General features: G+C 50.0%; 1 protein-coding gene and 4 non-coding genes across 16 annotated transcripts in view; 3 read left to right on the plus strand and 2 right to left on the minus strand.

The window, feature by feature from the left end:
- LOC104846329 (Fc receptor-like protein 5) overlaps positions 1-18,143 on the plus strand; it is an 84,209-nt gene that overhangs the window by 17,559 nt on the left and 48,507 nt on the right. For 10 of the 12 annotated variants that reach the window (XM_064282860.1, XM_064282867.1, XM_064282865.1 and 7 more), the window contains 2 exons: positions 6,378-6,635; positions 10,092-10,346. In XM_064282860.1, the coding sequence (XP_064138930.1) occupies positions 6,378-6,635; positions 10,092-10,346 (513 nt within the window). Of the gene's footprint in view, positions 1-5,447; positions 5,604-6,034; positions 6,056-6,377; positions 6,636-10,091; positions 10,347-18,143 lie in introns of those variants that run through there. The other 2 variants (XM_064282869.1, XM_064282870.1) reach the window with 2 other exon arrangements.
- TRNAG-GCC (transfer RNA glycine (anticodon GCC)) lies at positions 14,908-14,978 on the minus strand. Its single transcript has one exon. It is a non-coding gene; the product is annotated as a tRNA-Gly (tRNA).
- On the minus strand, positions 16,779-16,861 carry TRNAL-CAG (transfer RNA leucine (anticodon CAG)). The gene has a single exon. It is a non-coding gene; the product is annotated as a tRNA-Leu (tRNA).
- TRNAD-GUC (transfer RNA aspartic acid (anticodon GUC)) lies at positions 17,430-17,501 on the plus strand. The gene has a single exon. It is a non-coding gene; the product is annotated as a tRNA-Asp (tRNA).
- On the plus strand, positions 17,996-18,067 carry TRNAG-UCC (transfer RNA glycine (anticodon UCC)). The gene has a single exon. It is a non-coding gene; the product is annotated as a tRNA-Gly (tRNA).

The following is an 18,143-nucleotide window of genomic DNA, read 5'->3' on the forward strand; positions in this document are numbered from 1 at the left end:
CCTGCCCTCACCACAGAAGCAGGCTATATGGAGGCTTCAGATCAAAACTGTGTGACTATTGTAAACCACTTCCCTATCCTTTATATTGTTTTAACTTCGGGGTAATTCCGCAGGTAAAAGTCATAAACAGGTTCTAAGAAAAACCAGCACCAGACCACCAGACATGCGCTGATAAATCAGGAAACTCTTGTCAAGGAATCAAAAGACTCAAGTCAAGAAAGGAAAAAATCACCGGACTTAACGTCATCTCTGGCAAGCCGGACCTATCTTAGAAGTAAAGGGTCCGTCAGCCGCTCCAGTGCAGATTCCTAGCCCGTTCCATAATGAATAATCAGCTAAAATCCTGAATACGTATAACTTCTTGCTTGTGCTTACTATGATGACCTCCTAAAACCTGACTTCCGCCTAGTGTCGGGGAGCTGCCTTGGCGACTCAAGTCCGGAAAAGCTCCTTTACCTGGCCAACTAAATAAACGCTTACACTTTGCCTTAACAGCCGTGTCCGTTTCTCTGTTCAGACAGGCTGTGCAGAGCGGAGACCTGCACCCGATCCGGTCTTAGTCGTGTTGGCCTGTTACAGCGGAGTCCCGGCGGCGGAGGGGCAGTGGCAGCACATACCCTTCCCCGACTCCCTAACACGACGGTATTAGCAAGGCGCCAACTGATCTCGGCGTGGACAGAAATTGACCGAGAACACCCCTACTCCCGCCCCCCGGATTGTACGACCCATGCATTGTATCCCACTCCTGCCTTACCGCATACCTATCCAGGCGTCAGTCCCTCCTTCCACCCGAGCGTCCCTCTTGTTAACTCATCGCTGATGCCGCGCCTGGTAGATGGCAGACGGCAGTCATCCGCGTCTTGCAAGGCCTGCGGACAGAGAGGGTCTAATATTTGCTTCAAGACTCTTTTTCTTAGAAATCAAGTTTGCACGCAAGGAAACGCACAAGCCTCACGCCAGACAGTCGTTCCTTGGGTATCTTAATGGTTCTCTTCCCACTCATCTCCCTCTTCTCTCTGTCTCTGTCTTTAATTGTGGTGAAAATATATCTCAGACAGAATATATCATTTTCACCATTTCTGAGTGCAAAATTCAGCGTTATGTACTTTCACAATGTTTTCTAACCATCACCAATGTAGGTTTCCACTTTTTTTTTTTTTCAGTCATTCCCAAACAAACTCTGTTCCTGCTTAATAATGGCCTCCTGTTTCTCCTTGCCTGCTACCCTGGGAAACCTCTAGTCTCCTTCGTTGGTCTAGGAAATTGCCTATTGTATAGATGTGATGAAAGGAAAATCATGCAACGTTTGTTGTTTTGGGTCTGGTTTATTTCCCTTGCAAATATCATCAGGGTTCATCCATGCTGTAGCATGTATCAGAACTTCATCTGTTTGTATGGCCATTCACTGGATTTGGAGAAAGAGATTTTTTTTAAAGGTGATGGAGTGGATTCTGACTCTTGGGGACCCCATGTATTTAAGCTCCTGCTGAGGAAACAACTCCAATACCTTCTTGATGAGATTTTGACCAGGAATTCTCTTAAATTAAATATATTTGAATGGAATCAAGACTTCTGTAAAAATCTAAAGGTAAAGAACTTTTGGTAACAGTCATAAAAACTACCTTTTATTGAACACGTATTATATATCAGACATTGTCCGTAAGGTACTGCATTATCTTGTCTAGTTCTCATTATCTCCACCTTACACATAAGGAAACTGAGGCTTACAGAGTTTGAGTACACTGTCCACCATCCCATAGTCTGACTTCTAAATGCTGTGACCATTATGCCGTGCTGCTTAACCCAGTCATACCGTCTGGTGACCTGCGCTGTCACATAACATTGGAAATTACATTATGGCTTTCTTACCAAATTTATTTTTAACTCTGGAAATTGTGTGTGTGTGTGCATTTGGGGGGTGGGGTTTGGAGGACATGGAGGAAAGCCCTGGCTATGGCTTATTTAGAGACTTTCTTGAGTTGAGTGTCTCCCGCTGATAACTATGCTAATTTTGTTGTTTTTTAAATACTGTTTCTTATAGATTGCAGATTTAGAGGGGTTCTTTCTTTTTTTTTAATTGTGATTTAGGTGAAAATTTGCACAGCCAATTAGTTTCTCATCGAACAACTCATACACATATATTTTCATGACATTGGTTGCCAATGCTTTGACATGTCAGCACTCTCCCCTTCTTGACTTCGGGTTCCCCATTTCCATGAGTCCAACTTTCCTGTTCCCTCCTGCCCTCTAGTCCCTGCCTCTGGGCTGGTATGCCCATTTAGTCTTGTATATATGGTTGAACTGTGTGGGTTATTGTTTGTTTTATAGGCCTGTCCAATCTTTGGCTGAAGGGTGAACCTCAGGAGTGACTTTAGTACTGAGTTAAAAGGTAGTGCAGTGGCCATACTCTCGGGGTTTCTCCAGTCTCTGTCAGACCAGTAAGTCTGGTCTTTTTCTGTGAATTTGAATTTTGTTCTACATTTTTCTCCTGCTCTGTCTGGGATCCCTGTCAGAGCAGTCAGTGGTGGTAGCCGGGTACCGTCTAGCTGTGCGGGTTCATTCTTGTAGATGCTGTGGTAGTCGAGGTGCGTTAGTTGGCCTAACCTTTCCCTTGTGTCTTTTTTTTAAGATTGTACTTTAGATGAAAGTTTAGAGCTCAAGTTAAGCTCTCATACACAATTTTATTCACATATTGTCATGTGACACTAACTGCAATCTCTACAATGTGACAGCACACTCCCCCTTTCCACCCCGTCCCTTCCTGCCTTCTTATTCTGCCTCCTTGATAGGAGCCACCTATTTGAGCTCTTGTTTCTGCTTGAACTAAGAAGCACACTCTTCAGAAGTATTATTTTATGTTTTGTACTCCAGTCTAATCTTTGTCTGAAGAGTGGTCTTTGGGAATGGATTTAGTTCTGGGTTGCCAGAGCATCTGAGGGCCACAGTTTCAGGGTCTCCTCCAGTCTCAGTCAGACCGTTAAGTCTGGTGTTTTTATGTAAATTTGAGTTCTGTTCCACACTTTTATCCCACTCTGTCAGGGACTTTCTGTTATGTTCCCTGTCAGGGCGGTCATTAGTGGTAGCCAGGCACCATGTAGTTCTTCTGGTCTCAGGCTGATGGCATCTCTGGTTTATGCGGCCCTTTTGTCTCTTGGGCTAATATTTTCCTTGTGTCTTTGGTGTTCCTCATTCTGCTTTGCTCCAAGTGGGTTAGGACCAATAGATGTATCTTAGATGGCCGCTTGTAAGCTTTTAAGACCCCAGACATCACTCACCAAAGTGGGATGCAGAACATTTTCTTAATAAACTTTGTTATGCCAGTTGACCTAGATGTCCCCTGAAACCATGGTCGAGGAGTTATTTCTTTATCTTGTCTGGTTGAAACTCATTTGGCAGTTTCTGTATGCAAGAATACTGGCCAGAGAGACAGCTCGCCGAGTGTCGACGGAAGAGCACTGAACTGAGAACTCAAGACATGGGCTTCCTGCCTAGCTCTGCTTCGTGGTGTTTTTTCCCACAAGTTTTTTCACCAGTACCACCAGGGGCAGATTACCCAATAGGTAAAGTAAGCATGGTGCTTACCTTGCTGACCAGATCATCTGTAGTGAACAATTTCACATTTTTTCTCCACATGAAAGGTTCTGCTTCTAGGTATGGCTGGCATCTATCTTTCTCCCACAGCACCTTCCTACAGAATCGAAGCCTCTTTTCAAATTTACAATCCCTGACAGGGATGGATTACCCAGTAAGCAAGGTAAACAGAGGCTTACTTGTGTTTATTTACTAATCTGTAGCCACCGATTTCACATAAGTTTCACCACATCTGAAGCACATGTGAAATCGGTCACTACAGATTAGTAAGTAAGCACAAATAAGTCTGTGCTTACCTTACTTTTTTTTTTTTTTACCTTACTGAGTAATCCACCCCTGAATACAACAATAATCCCTGCCTCTCTCCTAGGGTTTTCACAAGGGCAAAATGAAATGGTACACGATCGACAGGTTTCTCTATAAAGCAGACTGTAAAGATGGTGATGTGGCAGCATCAGACCTCCTCTAACTTCACAAGGGGAAAGGAGAATCAAGATCAGTAGTCTAAGGCTGATTCCTATGAGGTGGAGGTCAGACATCACTCCTCTCTCCAACCTTATTAGCAATTCTGACACCAGCTGTCCCTCCCATGGCACTCTCTACATCTCTGCTGGGCTTGATAATTCATTGCAATGGCCACACACACACACACACAAAACACACAACTCACAGACAATACTCACAATTATGGTGTTTATTAGGGAAGTAACAGTACAGTACAATTCAGAATCAGAAATGACTCAGCAAGACTAAAGGGGTGGGCCAGCCCTGGGGCAGGGACTGCAAGGCAGGAGGAAACAGGAAAGGTGGTAATAGAAAACCCAGGGTTGAGAAAGGAGGGTGTTGACACGTCCTGGTGTGGTTGACCAGTCGTACAGCAATGTGTGTACCAACTGTTTCATGAGAAACTAGTTTGTTCTGTAAACCTTCATCTAAAGTACAATAAAAAGAAAGAAAGAGGATAAAAAGAAAGAAAAAAAGAAATGACCCAGGATACAGTTCTTCCATCAGGACAGCCTCTTCTCAGCCGTATCTGCAGGCAGGCCCCTCTCTGGCCCTCACCCCTCGTTCCTCATCCTGGCTTAGGCAAGTGTTACAGAACTCTTTAGCTCTGCCACTAAGTGCCCCAAGGCACCACACTCCTCCAGTAAGCCTTGGCCCGAAGACACTCCACCCTCTAGCTCTATGGGTCAGCGAGCCCAGCTCCGCCACGTGCTCAGAGGCACCTTACTCTGCCGGCAACCCTCCTGCCCAAAGGCACTCAGCTTTATCTCTCCATGGGCCGGGAAGCCCACCGCACCATCTCCTGGCTGTCTCCTGGTTCTGCTGCCTCTGCTGCCACAGTTACTCTGCTGCTGCTTCTCGCCATCTCTGGTGTTACAGTTCTCTTTCTGTCTTCTGGGTTAGGAGGTTCTCAGCGCAGGGTACCCAGGTCCAAAGGACACGCTCCATTTGTACCTCTTTTTCTTGGTGGCAGCGAGCCCTTCCCCCACTTTCACCTCTGAGATGGCTCATTTTAAGCCGAGTGGGGTGGCAAAACTGACCAATCCCCTCTTTAGGTTCCATACACCTTGTTTGCGTGGTCCCATCTCCACAAATGTACCGTGTGCCTTATTTGCATTATTAGCAAGCTATCTAATCCCCTCGGTGGCCACAAGTACCTCATCTGCATAGTCCCACTCAGTAATTTGGTGGTAGGTAGAGGAGCATGGAGGGATAGGCCATACAAAAAGAATCCATTGCACCACACAGATTCAACTTCCAGTTTCACTTATGACTGAGAGGTCAGCAGAAATAGAATGTGGTGACTGCGAAAACTTACGTAAGAATCTGGTGACTGAGAAAACCTACATAAGAGCATGTACAGTTCCCTCCTCATTTCTCCGCTCATCTTCTAAACCCCAGTGGACTCTGGCCCAGCTCTGGGATGACTTTTGAGACCCAGGTGTTTCAGGATTTGCATCCTGGCAACTTGTGCCTGCTTCAGCCACTGACGGCTTTGCTGCTGCTGGGTGAGTGAGGTCATTCTTTAGAAGGCAATTTCAACCACTCCTACCGCCCTGACTCCAGGGACCAGTGTGGTGAGGAGCAGGCACTGGAAGCTGGGAACAGATTGAGAGGGGAGAGAGGACCCTGAGTTCTTACTGCTCCACTGGTTCCTAAAGTCAGAATTCAGAGATACTTCCTGAGTCCCTAGGAAGCCATTCTGCACAAAATATTCATGGTAATTTGTAGCCATGTGAAGAGACTGGGTGAAGTTAACGAGGATGTGAGAAATGAGTGCTGGTATAAGAGATCAGCTGGGAACAGGGTCTTGAGATGGGTCCTGTGGAAAGAAGGAAGCTAAGATCACATCTCCCTGGTCCTCCTCCACACACACAACTAAGTGTGCTCTCATTGTCTTCTTCTGTTCTACATTAACCCTCTCTCTTCTCTTTTACAGCTTCTGCAGATACACGAGCTGGTAAATTTACTCTTTGCTTTCTTGGATTGATGGTGTTATTCCCTCACAATGTGATGCTGTATTTACTACGTAGGAAAATGTCTGTTCTACCAAGAATCAGGTTCAGGTTCAGCATGGGCTGTTCCCTCATTTCGGTGTGCCCTGAGATTTGACTCTTGATGAGATTCCCACTGGATTCACCAAAGACCTGATGATCCAAGGGAATGATCTTTACTTGGGTCTATAGCAGTTCACTCTGGCCCTTGATCTCCTCTGGGAGCTACTTTGGAATCAACGGTGCCCCTAAACTTATTCACACTCTTTTCTGCCCTCTGCTCCTCAGAAGATCTCCCGAAGGCAGTGCTGAACCTTGAGCCCCCATGGATCAATGTGCTCCAAGACGACTATGTGACTCTGAAGTGCCATGGGGCCCACACCCCTGCAAAAAGTGCCACCCAGTGGTTCCACAGAGGAAGCCCCATCCCAGCTCAGGTCCAGCCCAACTACGGCTTTAAGGCTACTATCAACGACAGCGGGGAGTACAGATGCCAGACAGGCCAGACCAGCCTCAGCGACCCTGTGCAGCTGGACGTGGTTCCCGGTCAGTGGAGGGGAAACTGGGGAGGGTCTGGGAGGATAAGGAGAGATGAAATCTGCTTACATTGCAGAGGTTTCCAGAAAAGGGGGTGGAGGAGCCTGTTTACTGGGAACCAGTGCTGTGAATTGTTGGAAGCAGTGTTGGGAAGTTGGAGTTGTTGGAAGCATGTGTGGTGGGGTGGAAATATCTATGAAGTTCCTCAGAATATGTTAGTTATTTTTGCTTCAGTGCTCATTGACCATGAAGGTTACAAGGCCACAGATAGGCAGCTGAGTGTGAGAGACACAATAAATCCTCACTCCATAAAAAAATACTGCAGTATGATAAAGCGGAGGGGTTGGAGGCAAAGAGACCTGCAAAGGCCCTGTGCTGGCAGTGTGCTTGACATATGTGAGAAGCAAATAGGAGGCCATCTGACCGGAGTACAGGAGGCTGCAGGGAGGAAGCCCATCTGGCAACAGGAGCTCAGAGGTGGGAGGAGGGGGAGAAGATTATGTAGAGGCCTGTAGGCTGTTGCCACGATTTTGACTTTTCTTCCTGAATGGGATGAAAATTCATTAGATGGTTTTAATTAAAGAAATTACATGATCTGACTTAGGTTTCTATAAATATCTCACAGTGTACAGCTTAATAGACTCTGCAGAGAAAACCAGCTGCCTTCCAGGTGATTCTGACTCATGTTGGCCCCATGCATGTCAGAGTAGAACTGTGCCCTGTAGGGTTTCCAGTGGCTGATTTTTTGAATGTAGCTCACCGGGACTTTCCTCTCAGATGCCTCTGGGTGGACTCAAACCTCCAACCTTTCATTTAGCAGCTGAGCCCGTTAACCGTTTGTGCCACCCAGGAGTCCAAGTGAAAAATCAGCCATTGGAAACCCTAAAGAGCATATTCCTACTCCAACAGACATGGTCACCATGAGTCAACTCAATAGCAACTGTTTAACTGGTAGAGAAAATACACTAGACACTATATCTCTCTCCCCACTCCTGTCAATGTTTGAAAATATGAGTGCATTTATACTGTACTTTATTCCAACTCTACCTTGGTGAATAAACCCTGAAGATGGTCACATGTGAGCACCCAGTGTCTTTAATTCCCCTGTTTAATACCAGGCAAAAATGGCATGGTGGAGGCATCTGCTCTCCTCTAACTTCACAAGGGGGAAGGAGAGTCCAAGGCTGATTCCTATGAGACAGAGGCCAGACCCTCCAACCTTTTTACCAATTCTGACACCAACAGTCCCTCCCTCAGCACTCTCTACTTCTCTGCTGGGTTCCATAATTTGTTGCAATGGCTACACTGAACTCACAGACCATGCTCACAGCTATGGGGTTCGTTAGAGAAGTAACAGATTATAATTCAGGTTCAGGAAAGCTCAGGACACAGTTCTTTGATCAAGACAGCCTCTCCTCAGCCACACCCCCAGGCAGGTCTCTCTCTGACCCTGGCCCCTCTGCCCAGCCTCTGCCCTGCTCAGGCAAGTGTTATAAAGCTCTTTTAGCTCTGCCAATAAGTGCCCAGACACACCGCACTCCTCCAGTGAACGCTGGCCTGAAGGTGCTCAGCCCTAGCCTTGTGGGTTGGCAAACCTAGCTCCACCAAGCACTTGGAGGCACCCTACTCTGACAGCCAGCCTCCTGACTGAAGGTGCTCGACTTCCTTGCTCCACGGACTGGAAGTTTACAGCACCATCTCCTGCTGGTCTCTTATTGGTCTCCTGTCAGTCTCCTGGTTCTGCTACCTCTGCTTCTTGCCATCTCTGGTATTATAGCTCTCTCTGTTTCCTGGGTTGAGGAGGTTCTCAGTGCAGGGATCCTGGATCCAAAGGATGCACTCTGCTCCTGCCTCTTCTTCTTGGTGGTCACAGGGTCCCCTCTGTCCACCTCTGGGATGGCTCGTTTTAAGCCTAGCAGGGTGGTGAAACTGACCAATCCACTTGTTAGGGTTCCATATACCTTCTTTGCATTGTCCCACCCCCAAAAGGGTACCATGCACCTTATTTACATTATTAGTAGGCTATCCAATTCCCTTGGTAGGCCATAAGCACCTCATTTGCATAGTCCCACCCAGTCATTTGGTGAGAGTTACAAAGACCATGGCTAGAAGGGCCATATTAAGTCATTCACTGCACTGCATGCCAGGAGCATGATTTTTGTGGTCTTTAAAGACTCCTGTACCAGAGAGATGCTGGCAGTGGAATCACTTTCTGTTGATGGTACTCTGTTGAAAAGGGAGTAAATGTTGCCTCAACCTCAGAGACCTGCCCAATATACATCATCTCTTCTCTGCTCACATTGCCTCCCCCAAAACAGCTGATGCTACTTCTAGGTTTTCCTGAGAAAGCGTAAAAATATAGATAATAAAAATTTAGATCTGAAGATTTCTTAGAAAGAAACCACCTAGTTCCATCCCTCCATTGTATAAGAAATTAAGCCTATGAGACCCAAAACCCCCAAGTTAATGGCAGAGCCAAAATTAGAATTCTGATTCCTCTTTTATGCTCTCTCAACAATACCTTGCCTTTCATACACAGAATACTGTTTCCTTAAGTAAGTGAGTTTTCATTTAAGATATAATAAATTCTATTTCTTTTTTGTGGTAAATAGAGCAATTTAATTTTTTTCTCTGCTAAGTTTACAGACTTGATCTCCGAGGTGGCTGAGTTTTGCAATCTAATTACTCTGCCACCATTGAGATTAGGGGTGGATGGGCAGCAAGGAGGGGAGAGCGATTTCAAATTTAAAAGCTTTATTTAATGCTCCTTTTGTCCAGAGTCACAATTGAACACTGAATTCAAAAGGTCATATATTTTCAGTCCTTATATGGATGTAGAAAAATTCCATTCAGGGTGAGGTCTTCTTAAGGCTCTACTTCACAGCTAACAAAATTAATGGCTGCCCATCCTCACTTCCCAAATCTCCTTCGAAAGTTACCATTACTTTAGTAATCACCAGACCACAAATGCTGTCTCCGCAATGAACTGAAGGTTTCACGTCCTGTTCTGTAACGTCTAAGTTACGGAAATGTGGTTATTTCCCTACGACAGCATAACATTTTTAATTCCTCAAAATTGCTACACACACAGCTCCCCCCGCCCCCCCGCCCCAGTCCCTGCTGTTCGTCTTTGGAACTTCTGAAAATGTTTAGGCTTCAGAGGTCTCAGAGACATAAGACCGTATTTTGCCTGTAAGACAATGCTCACATCTGCCATGAAGCATCTTCAGTTACCTCTGCTGTTCGTCTTTGGAACTTCTGAAAATGTTTAGGCTTCAGAGGTCTCAGAGACATAAGACCGTATTTTGCCTGTAAGACAATGCTCACATCTGCCATGAAGCATCTTCAGTTACCTCTGCCTGACAGCCTTTCAAGTTCTGTGAGTAACGTAGTCCTGAACATGAGGCAGTGAGGGCCTTGGAATCCAGTCTTGGAATTTTTTCTTCCCATGTCTGTGTCTTTCAGACTGGCTCCTGCTCCAGACCCGTCAGCTGGTGTTTCAGGAAGGGGAGCCCATCATGCTGAGGTGCCACAGCTGGAAGAACAGGCCCCAGTCTGATATCACGTTCTTCCAGAATGGAAAATCCATGATATTTTTCAATAAAAATACCACCTTCTCCATTCCACGAGCAAACCACAGTCACAGTGGAGATTATCACTGCACAGCAATGATAGGGGACAAGCTGAAGACATCAAGGCCTGTGACCATCACTGTCCAAGGTGAGACCCAGGGACTGTATGCATGGGGGATGGACATCTCTGTTTAAGGAGCTTCAGGCCTTGGAATGATGGGTAGGAAGGAGATTACAGATCTTTTTCAAACTTCGGTACCTGTGTTCTCCTGAGTGGGCCTCTTTGACATCAGTGGGAACCCTGAAAGTCCTAGCTTGACCTGATTGCTATGTGGATACACAGCTCTGTTCCAGCTCATTCCCCAGAAACTATAGAAATGGGTGTCATTCACTTGGAGTTTTAACTCTCACAGGATAGAAGCCACCTTTTCCTCCTCACAAACACATATACCAGATATGGTCACCCTCCCCCCTTTTCACCTCATTCAAACCATTCCACTTTGTCACATGTCCCTATATCTTCTAGGATTCTGAGGCTCGTACCTTTCTATTGACCCTCTCAGCCTAGACACAGACTTTAGCTCAGGGAAGCCGTGTTGGCATGAGAATCTCTTCCCACCTACAAAGAACCAGGTCTGTGCCTGTCCTTGAGAAAATGTGCATTGTGGAATCCTCATCATGTCTTTTCAGGGGGCATCACAAGCTTGTGCCAGACTAGTGTTGGTCAGTGACCACCACCTTGTCCTAGGTTCCGAGGAGATTAGGTGAAGATGTGTTGATGTGGTCAATGGATTGCCTACTTCAATGTCTTCCAAAGGCTGTTCCCCAGGCACATTGCTCCCTGAGAGGGTTTTCAGGATAAAAGGTCCTCTGGTCAAATTAACGGGAAACACGCCGCATACTCTGTTCCTTTCCCTATAGATTCACAATGTACGTGAAAGGCTTCAAGAAACCCTGTTGTGAAAAAAGAAAACTTAAAAAAAAATTTTTTATTGTGCTTTAGGTGAAAGTTTATCAAAAGAAAACTTTTAAACTATATTCACACATAATTTTCCAAACTTAGGTGGCCACAGAACCTTTTTCCTCTGTAACTTCTATCAATGTCTCTCAGAAGAGATGTGTCCAAGGTCAGCCTTTGGAAAATGCTGATCCAGTGCTTTATCTGGGAAGGCAGAAGGTGAGGGAATCCTCTGAAGACTTCCTGGCCTACCTGTCTGCTTTGGGCATTGACCTCAGCCCCTGGTTTAGGTGATTTTACCAAGATTCCCTACTGGGGACCTCACTGTTTATTCCAAATTTCCACCTTAATGCCTCTCATTTTTCTTATCCCTCTGCCTCTCCTACTAGGTTCTGGAATTCCACTCCTCTCACCATTCTTTCTACATTGGTACCAAATCATTTTCTTCCTGGCGATAGGACTGCTGTTTACAGTGGACATGGGCCTGTATCTCTTTTTGCATAGAAACCTTCAAAAGTTATTGGATGACGGGACTAACAGCAATGTCAGATGGAGCAAGGGCCCTCAGTACAAATGATCCTTCATCCTATGGAGTGATAGTAGTGGCAGCAACTCTTCAGGCCATACCTTTCCTTCTTTCATAGCCCCTCCAGACAACAACCTTGGCTAAGGAGCCTCCACCCATCCCTTAGCCTTCAGGAAAAGGAAGGGCCTGTGATCTCCAGAGCTAAGTCCCAGCAGGCCCCACTCTTAGCCCCGAGTGCTGAAGGTCACAGTCTGCCCAGCTCTATAAGGACTCACATCAAGTGTATTTTCACTGACTCTGGACAGAGGCTCCTCCAATACACAAAACCTCAGTAAATTCTGCTTCAAAATATATCCAGCAATCTGACCACTTCTCAGTTCTCTACCACTACTACCTTGGTCCAAGACACCATCATCTCTCACCTGCATTACTGTAATATCGTCCTAACCAATCTCCCTGCACTCACCCTTGCCACCTTATTCTCATTCTCATCACAACAGCCAGAGTGTTCTTTTTAAAATGTGTGCTATGTCTGTCATGTCTTTGCTCAAAACAATGTAATAGCTTCCCATTTCACTTAACGCTAAAGCCTTTGTAATATTTACAAAGCGCAGCAACATCTTGTTCCTCACTGCCTCCCTGAGCTCATCTCCTACTGCTCTTCTTTGCTCACTCTTGCTCTTCCTTGAATGCACTAAGGATACTTCTGCCCAGGGCCTATGTCCTTTCCTGTTTCTGGGATGTTCCTTCTCACAGATATCCATGAGGCTTGCTGCATCACGTCCATTAGGTATTCACTCAGATGTCACTTTATTAGTGAGGCCTCCTTGACCATCAATATAATTCCATTTCCCCCATGCTCCTAATTCTCTTTTGCTCTATTTTCCTCCAGTGTACTTATCACCAACTGATGTAGTCTATGTTTACTTGTTTAGTTGTTTGTTCTCTGACTCATCCCCTGCCATTAGAATATGAGCTCCATGAGAGCTAGGCCTTTGTTTTATTCACCATGATATACTCAGAGCCTAAGTCAGTGTCTGGCAAATGAAAAAGTGCTCAATAAATACTTGTGGAATGGGTAGATTCTTAGCATTTGAAATCAGACACTTTTAAAGCTGGAAATTCCTTAGAAACCATGTAGTTCAATCTTTTCATTTTAAAACTGAGGAAGCTGTGGCCCAAATAGGTGAAATGACTTTCTCAAGGACATACAGGTAATTGGTGTCACAAATCTCTAAATATACAGTTTGGGATCATATTATACATTTTGTTCTACAACTTGTTTTTTCCTTTTTTTTTTTTAACTCAATATTGGATCATGAGCATCCCTCCACTTCACAATGTCTAAGTGATTAATGTCTGCTCTATTTTTTAAAGGTTCTCAAACCCAGTTATTAAACATAAACAGATATGTTTAAGTGTATGTATAAAATTTACCCTCTATATGTAAGCTCCTCTATGCTTAAACCTCTCTGAGTAGATAGAAATAAAGTCATGAACGGCTCATTGGAAGCATACCTGTATGATGTGGTTAACATCCATGCACAGAGGTGCCTGCTTTAGGGCTACACTTGAGACTCTTGGGAGAGACTGAATGGGGTTTGGAGGCAGCTGAGAGCTGGGAGAGAGGGTTAGGAGAGCCAGGATGGGTACATACCCCTCCAGGTCTCCAGGACCGCAGGTCAGACTACCTTTATCCTTCTGAGGCGAGGGCCTTTCTCTGGCAGGCCCCTGGCTAAAATCTCCCTGACACCATATTCTCCTAAAACAAAAATAAATCTAAATCCATTGCTATCAACTCCAACTCAGCAGAACTGCCCTACAGAGTTTCGAAGGAACAGCTGCTGGCAGATTCAAACTGCCAGTCTTCTAGTTAACAGCCAAGCTCTTAACCACTGTGCCACCAGGACTCCCTGTTCTCCCAGGAATGTGGCTTCAGCCCTAACCGCCTCCGAACGGCCTTAGAACAAGCTGGGGGAACCTGGAACTTTCTGGCCATTTCTCAAGTTTCTGCGACACCGAGTCAGAGGCGGGAGAGGCCTGCGTACCTCTTGGCTGGGGGGAGAAGGCGCAGGAAGGCTCACGGCGGCCCGGGCCACAGGAGGCGGGTCTCCAGCAACAACACAGCAGAAAGGAGTTTGAAGTTGACAGCTTCTCTCTCTCAGAGTTATAAAATATGTCCCTTCTCTTTTGAGGATGGTTTTATTTTTCACACTTCCTTTTTTCCTAGACCAATCACCTTCACAGCAGAGTTGATCTCTCTGGCAGCACACTCAGCCAACTGATTCTCACCAATACACTGGGAGACGGTTGACCAGGATACCTTGTCCAGAGGCCCAATTGATCCCTGCATTTTGACTCTCTCCGTCTGTCCTAAAGCACCTCCCGCCCCAAGCTTCCCAATGGGTTCGAACCAGAGAAAGGGATTTTCATTTCTCTTTTTTAAAATTAGCACTTTCCTTTGAACCAGGCAAGTAACACATTAAATAAAAATCAACTTTAAGTCCTCTAAAGTAAAATATTAGAATCTACTACGTCCTTCAGTGCGGCTATCCTCCTTAGTACAGTGGGATCCCCGCCTGACACGCGGGAGACACCCTACAGGGAGGCTAAAAACGTTCTTGTTTTTTCTTCCTCAATTTCCACTTTCACCTTTCCGAAATGTCTCCTCCTTTTGGTTTCCAGGAGAAACCCAAACACCAGAAAGTTCAAATCAAATGTTCTGGTCTAAAGAAGGCGGGCCAGGGCAAAGACTGAGCTAGCAAGGCCGTAGGACTGATGTTGAATAGTGCAGTTTTACTGACCAGTGAACGCACGTGGCCGTCTGGCCTTTCGGGCGTAGGGGAACTGCGGTCTGCAGGAGGTCACTCTGCACCCGAGTCCTGGGCGCCGGCTCGGAGCTCGCTTAGGGCGTAGGGAAAAACCCCACCGTGCCTGCCTTTCAAAACGGCCTCTAGGGAGGAAGCTCCCCTGGGATACGAATGTGGGGAAGGGTCTCGGTAACAGGAGGGACATTCCCACATGCGTGCATTCTCCTCCCTCCCTGCTGCGCTCTCTCTAGGAAGGAGTAGCGGATTCTAAGGAAAGTGAATGGGTAAATGAGGGGGAAATCAAATCAAAAGAATCCAAATGCTGAGCCGAACGGATTTCGTTTATTTTAGGAAGATAAATCTTAAAATAGAAAATGGCTTAGAGTAATTCTGGAACGAAAACAAAACACTCAGCTGCATTGGCCGGGAATCGCACCCGGGCCTCCCGCGTGGCAGGCGAGAATTCTACCACTGAACCACCCATGCGCTGCCGGCGTCCGGGCGGCTGGCTCCAGCCTGTGCCCCTGCCCTGTCTTCGCTGGCCCGCCGCTGAGAACAGGACGCTGCTCACTACCTGGCCAGAGCATCTGTCTCTCTGCTCCACTAGAGTTAGGCAGACGGCGGCGGCCAGCCCCGGGCCGGCGGCCTGGTGCGGGGGTCGGGGGTAGGGGGGCGGGGCGGGCAAGGGGTCTGGGCCACGGACGTGGAAGAGAGGCAGGTGCCAGGCGTGTGGAGGGTCCTGGACGGAGGCGGAGGGAGAGAGGTAGTTCCTGCCCATGCCGTGGCTGGGAGGAAGCCTAGAGCCCGAAGGAGCCTGGTCGGCCAGCGCCAATCCCAGCCAGGCCAGGTGGCCTGTGGCGCGCAGAGGTGCTCACAGCTGTCCCGGCGGCGACCCCCGGCATGCACCCCCAGGACCCCCTTGGGCGGCCAGTTTTCTCGCCCGTGCTTGGGGGTGTGGGCACAGGAAGTCCGGGAGCAAGGGAGCGGGACGCCTGCATCCTCCTGTGGCGGCTGCCTGCCAGCGGCGGGACGTCGGACAAAGTGGCCACAGCGGTCTGAGCCTGCCTTCCGCCCTCGGTCCTCCGGCCAGCCGCACTTCTTAGGATGCTCTGCTGGAGGGGGGTGGGTTGTGGAGCGGGAGGCGGCCAACCCATCGAAAGAGCTCTTCGGCAGCAGAGAGGTCGTTGGCGCGGTGGGTCTGCTCCCAGGCAGCGCCTACCCGCGTGGAACTGGGATGTGGCACGCCCGAGGTGGACCGGGCCCTGTGCCCGGCTCTGGCTTCTCCTCGCCAGCCGGTGGTGGGGCTGAAAATGCAGCGGCATGGCCGGTGTGGGGAGGCAAGGTCCCCAAACTCAACAAGCGTGGAGACCACGGGCTGAAGAGAGGGCGCAGCGGGTGTTAGTGGGAAGGGGATTCGGGGCGGGAGAGAGGAATGGGCAGGAGGCTGGTGTGGAAAGGGCGGGATGATGGCCAAGGCTTTGGGTGGTGTGGTGCTGCTTGCAGCAGCGCAGGGCAAAAGCGAGTTGCTGTTCAGCGGGCAGAAGTTGGAGGACCACCGGGGAGGGCTTTCCACACGGGCCAGATGGAGCCCACAGACACACGCAGGCAAACGGGGCTAAAGACCAGGGGCGGATTAACCAGGAAGGCCGGTGAGCAGCGGCTTGCGTTGAGCCAGGGTCGCGTGCACGGGCGGGCTCCACTGTATTCGGTCCCTACTCTGTGGTGAGCGGTTTCACGTGGGCTTCACCACATCCTTGCTGCGGTGGGAGAGCGGTGAGATCGTGAGCTGCAGATTGGTGGGAAGCCTAACAATTGGACCCGTGCCTACCTTGCTTGTTGGGTAATCGGGGCCTGACAAAGACAGAGGGAGAGGGAGAGGGAGAGGGAGAGGGAGAGGGAGAGGGAGAGGTGAAAGACAGAGGGAAGAGGGAAAGGGCGAGGGCAGAGAGAGGACAGGGGTAAGAGAGAGGAGGTAGCTGTGATGGGAAGTCGAGAAACCTCGCGGATGCGGGGGCAGGCAGGTAGGAGGGGTGCGTTTCATGGTGGGCAGTTGGGCTGGGGCTGGCCGGAAAGGCAGTTACCAGAGGGGTTCAAGGCGCTGGAGCATCCTAGCTGTCGGGGATGTGCCTGACAAGTTAGGGTGTCGGAGCGGGGTGGGGCCACGGGCTGGAGGCTGGAGAGGCAGAAGGATTGCACGGCCCGAGCGTGGACAGTCGCCCAGTAAAGGGCAGAGACGCGTGTGGTGAAGGCTGGGGACACTAGGCGGTTGTTGCCAAAAGGTTGTCTTGTCAGGAGTGGGATTCGAACCCACGCCTTCAGGGGAGACTGCGACCTGAACGCAGCGCCTTAGACCGCTCGGCCATCCTGACGGCGGCTGTGGGCGCGTCGCCGCTGGCCCGGCTGCGACGCCGCGCCAATGCCGGTGCCCTGGGCCGGTCGGCACTCCTCCTGGACGGCCTTGTGGCTGCGCGACCGACGGACGGACGGACGGACGGACGGCGCGCGCGAAGGCTCGGAGCCGAGCGCCACCAAGGCCGGCCGACCCGGCGAGGTGCCCGGCCAACTCCCCCACGCACCGTCCCCCGGGCCCCGCCAGCCGCTGCCCCGGCCTCCGTCCTCACGTCAGCTCTCGCGCCCACCAATGCCTCCTCCTCCTCGCAGACGTTTTCTGCCCGCTCGATCCCCTTTCTTTCTCCCGGCGCTTTCGCCGCCGTGGAGGGAAGCGGCCGCCGCGCACGCGGAGCTTCGGTATCCCCCGGGCCCGGCCCGGGTGCCAGGCTGCGTGGACGGCGAGGATGGAGGTGGGCGGGGCGCGCTCTGTCGCCGAGCATGCAGCGAGCAGGGGGCAGGAGGAGGTGTCGGCGTCGGAGTCGGAGTCGGCGTGGTGTGCAGAGGCGGCGGCGGGAGAGCGTTCTGCACCCGGGACGGCCACCGCCGTCCTCGTTAGTATAGTGGTGAGTATCCCGGCCTGTCACGCGGGAGACCGGGGTTCGATTCCCCGATGGGGAGGCAGACGCCGCCCAGCGACTCCTGCTCCCAGGTGCCAGGTGGAGAGCGGCCTGTCGGAGATGTGCACCGTCTCGGTGCGGGTTGTGGTCTAGCCGAGCGTCGCCGAGCGGCCGCGACGTGGCGGAGAATGGAAGGGGCTTGCCGAGCCGGAGGTGTGGAGCAGGCGTGCCCCGGGGGGCAGGCCGCAGCCGGGAGCTCAGGGCCGGGGGTGGGGGGCCGCGCGCCCTGGAGCGCCCCGCTGCGGGCGGGAGGCCGGAGGAAGCGAGCGGGAGAGCGCCCCCCAGCGGCGGGGCTGAGGAGGGCGGGGCGGAGGCGTGTGGAGAGCGGCGGGGCTCGGCTGGCGCCGGGCGGCGGCTGGTGGTGCTGTGAGGGCCCGGAGCCGCGGACGGGTGAGCCAGGCGTCGAGAAGGGTCTGCGTCCGGCGGCGGGCGGCGGCGGCGGCAGCACGCTGGTGCGAGTTCCGCGTGGCATCTTGGGCTTGTCTGGGCCGTGCGGCGTTGGTGGTATAGTGGTGAGCATAGCTGCCTTCCAAGCAGTTGACCCGGGTTCGATTCCCGGCCAACGCAGTGGGCTGACGTTTTGCCAGAGGCCCGGCCCAGGGCCGTCCTGCCAGGGATGGCTGACGGAGTCGGCACTTGGCTC

This window comes from Loxodonta africana, chromosome 3 (assembly GCF_030014295.1).
Source record: "Loxodonta africana isolate mLoxAfr1 chromosome 3, mLoxAfr1.hap2, whole genome shotgun sequence".
NCBI classification, from domain to species: Eukaryota; Metazoa; Chordata; class Mammalia; order Proboscidea; family Elephantidae; genus Loxodonta; species Loxodonta africana.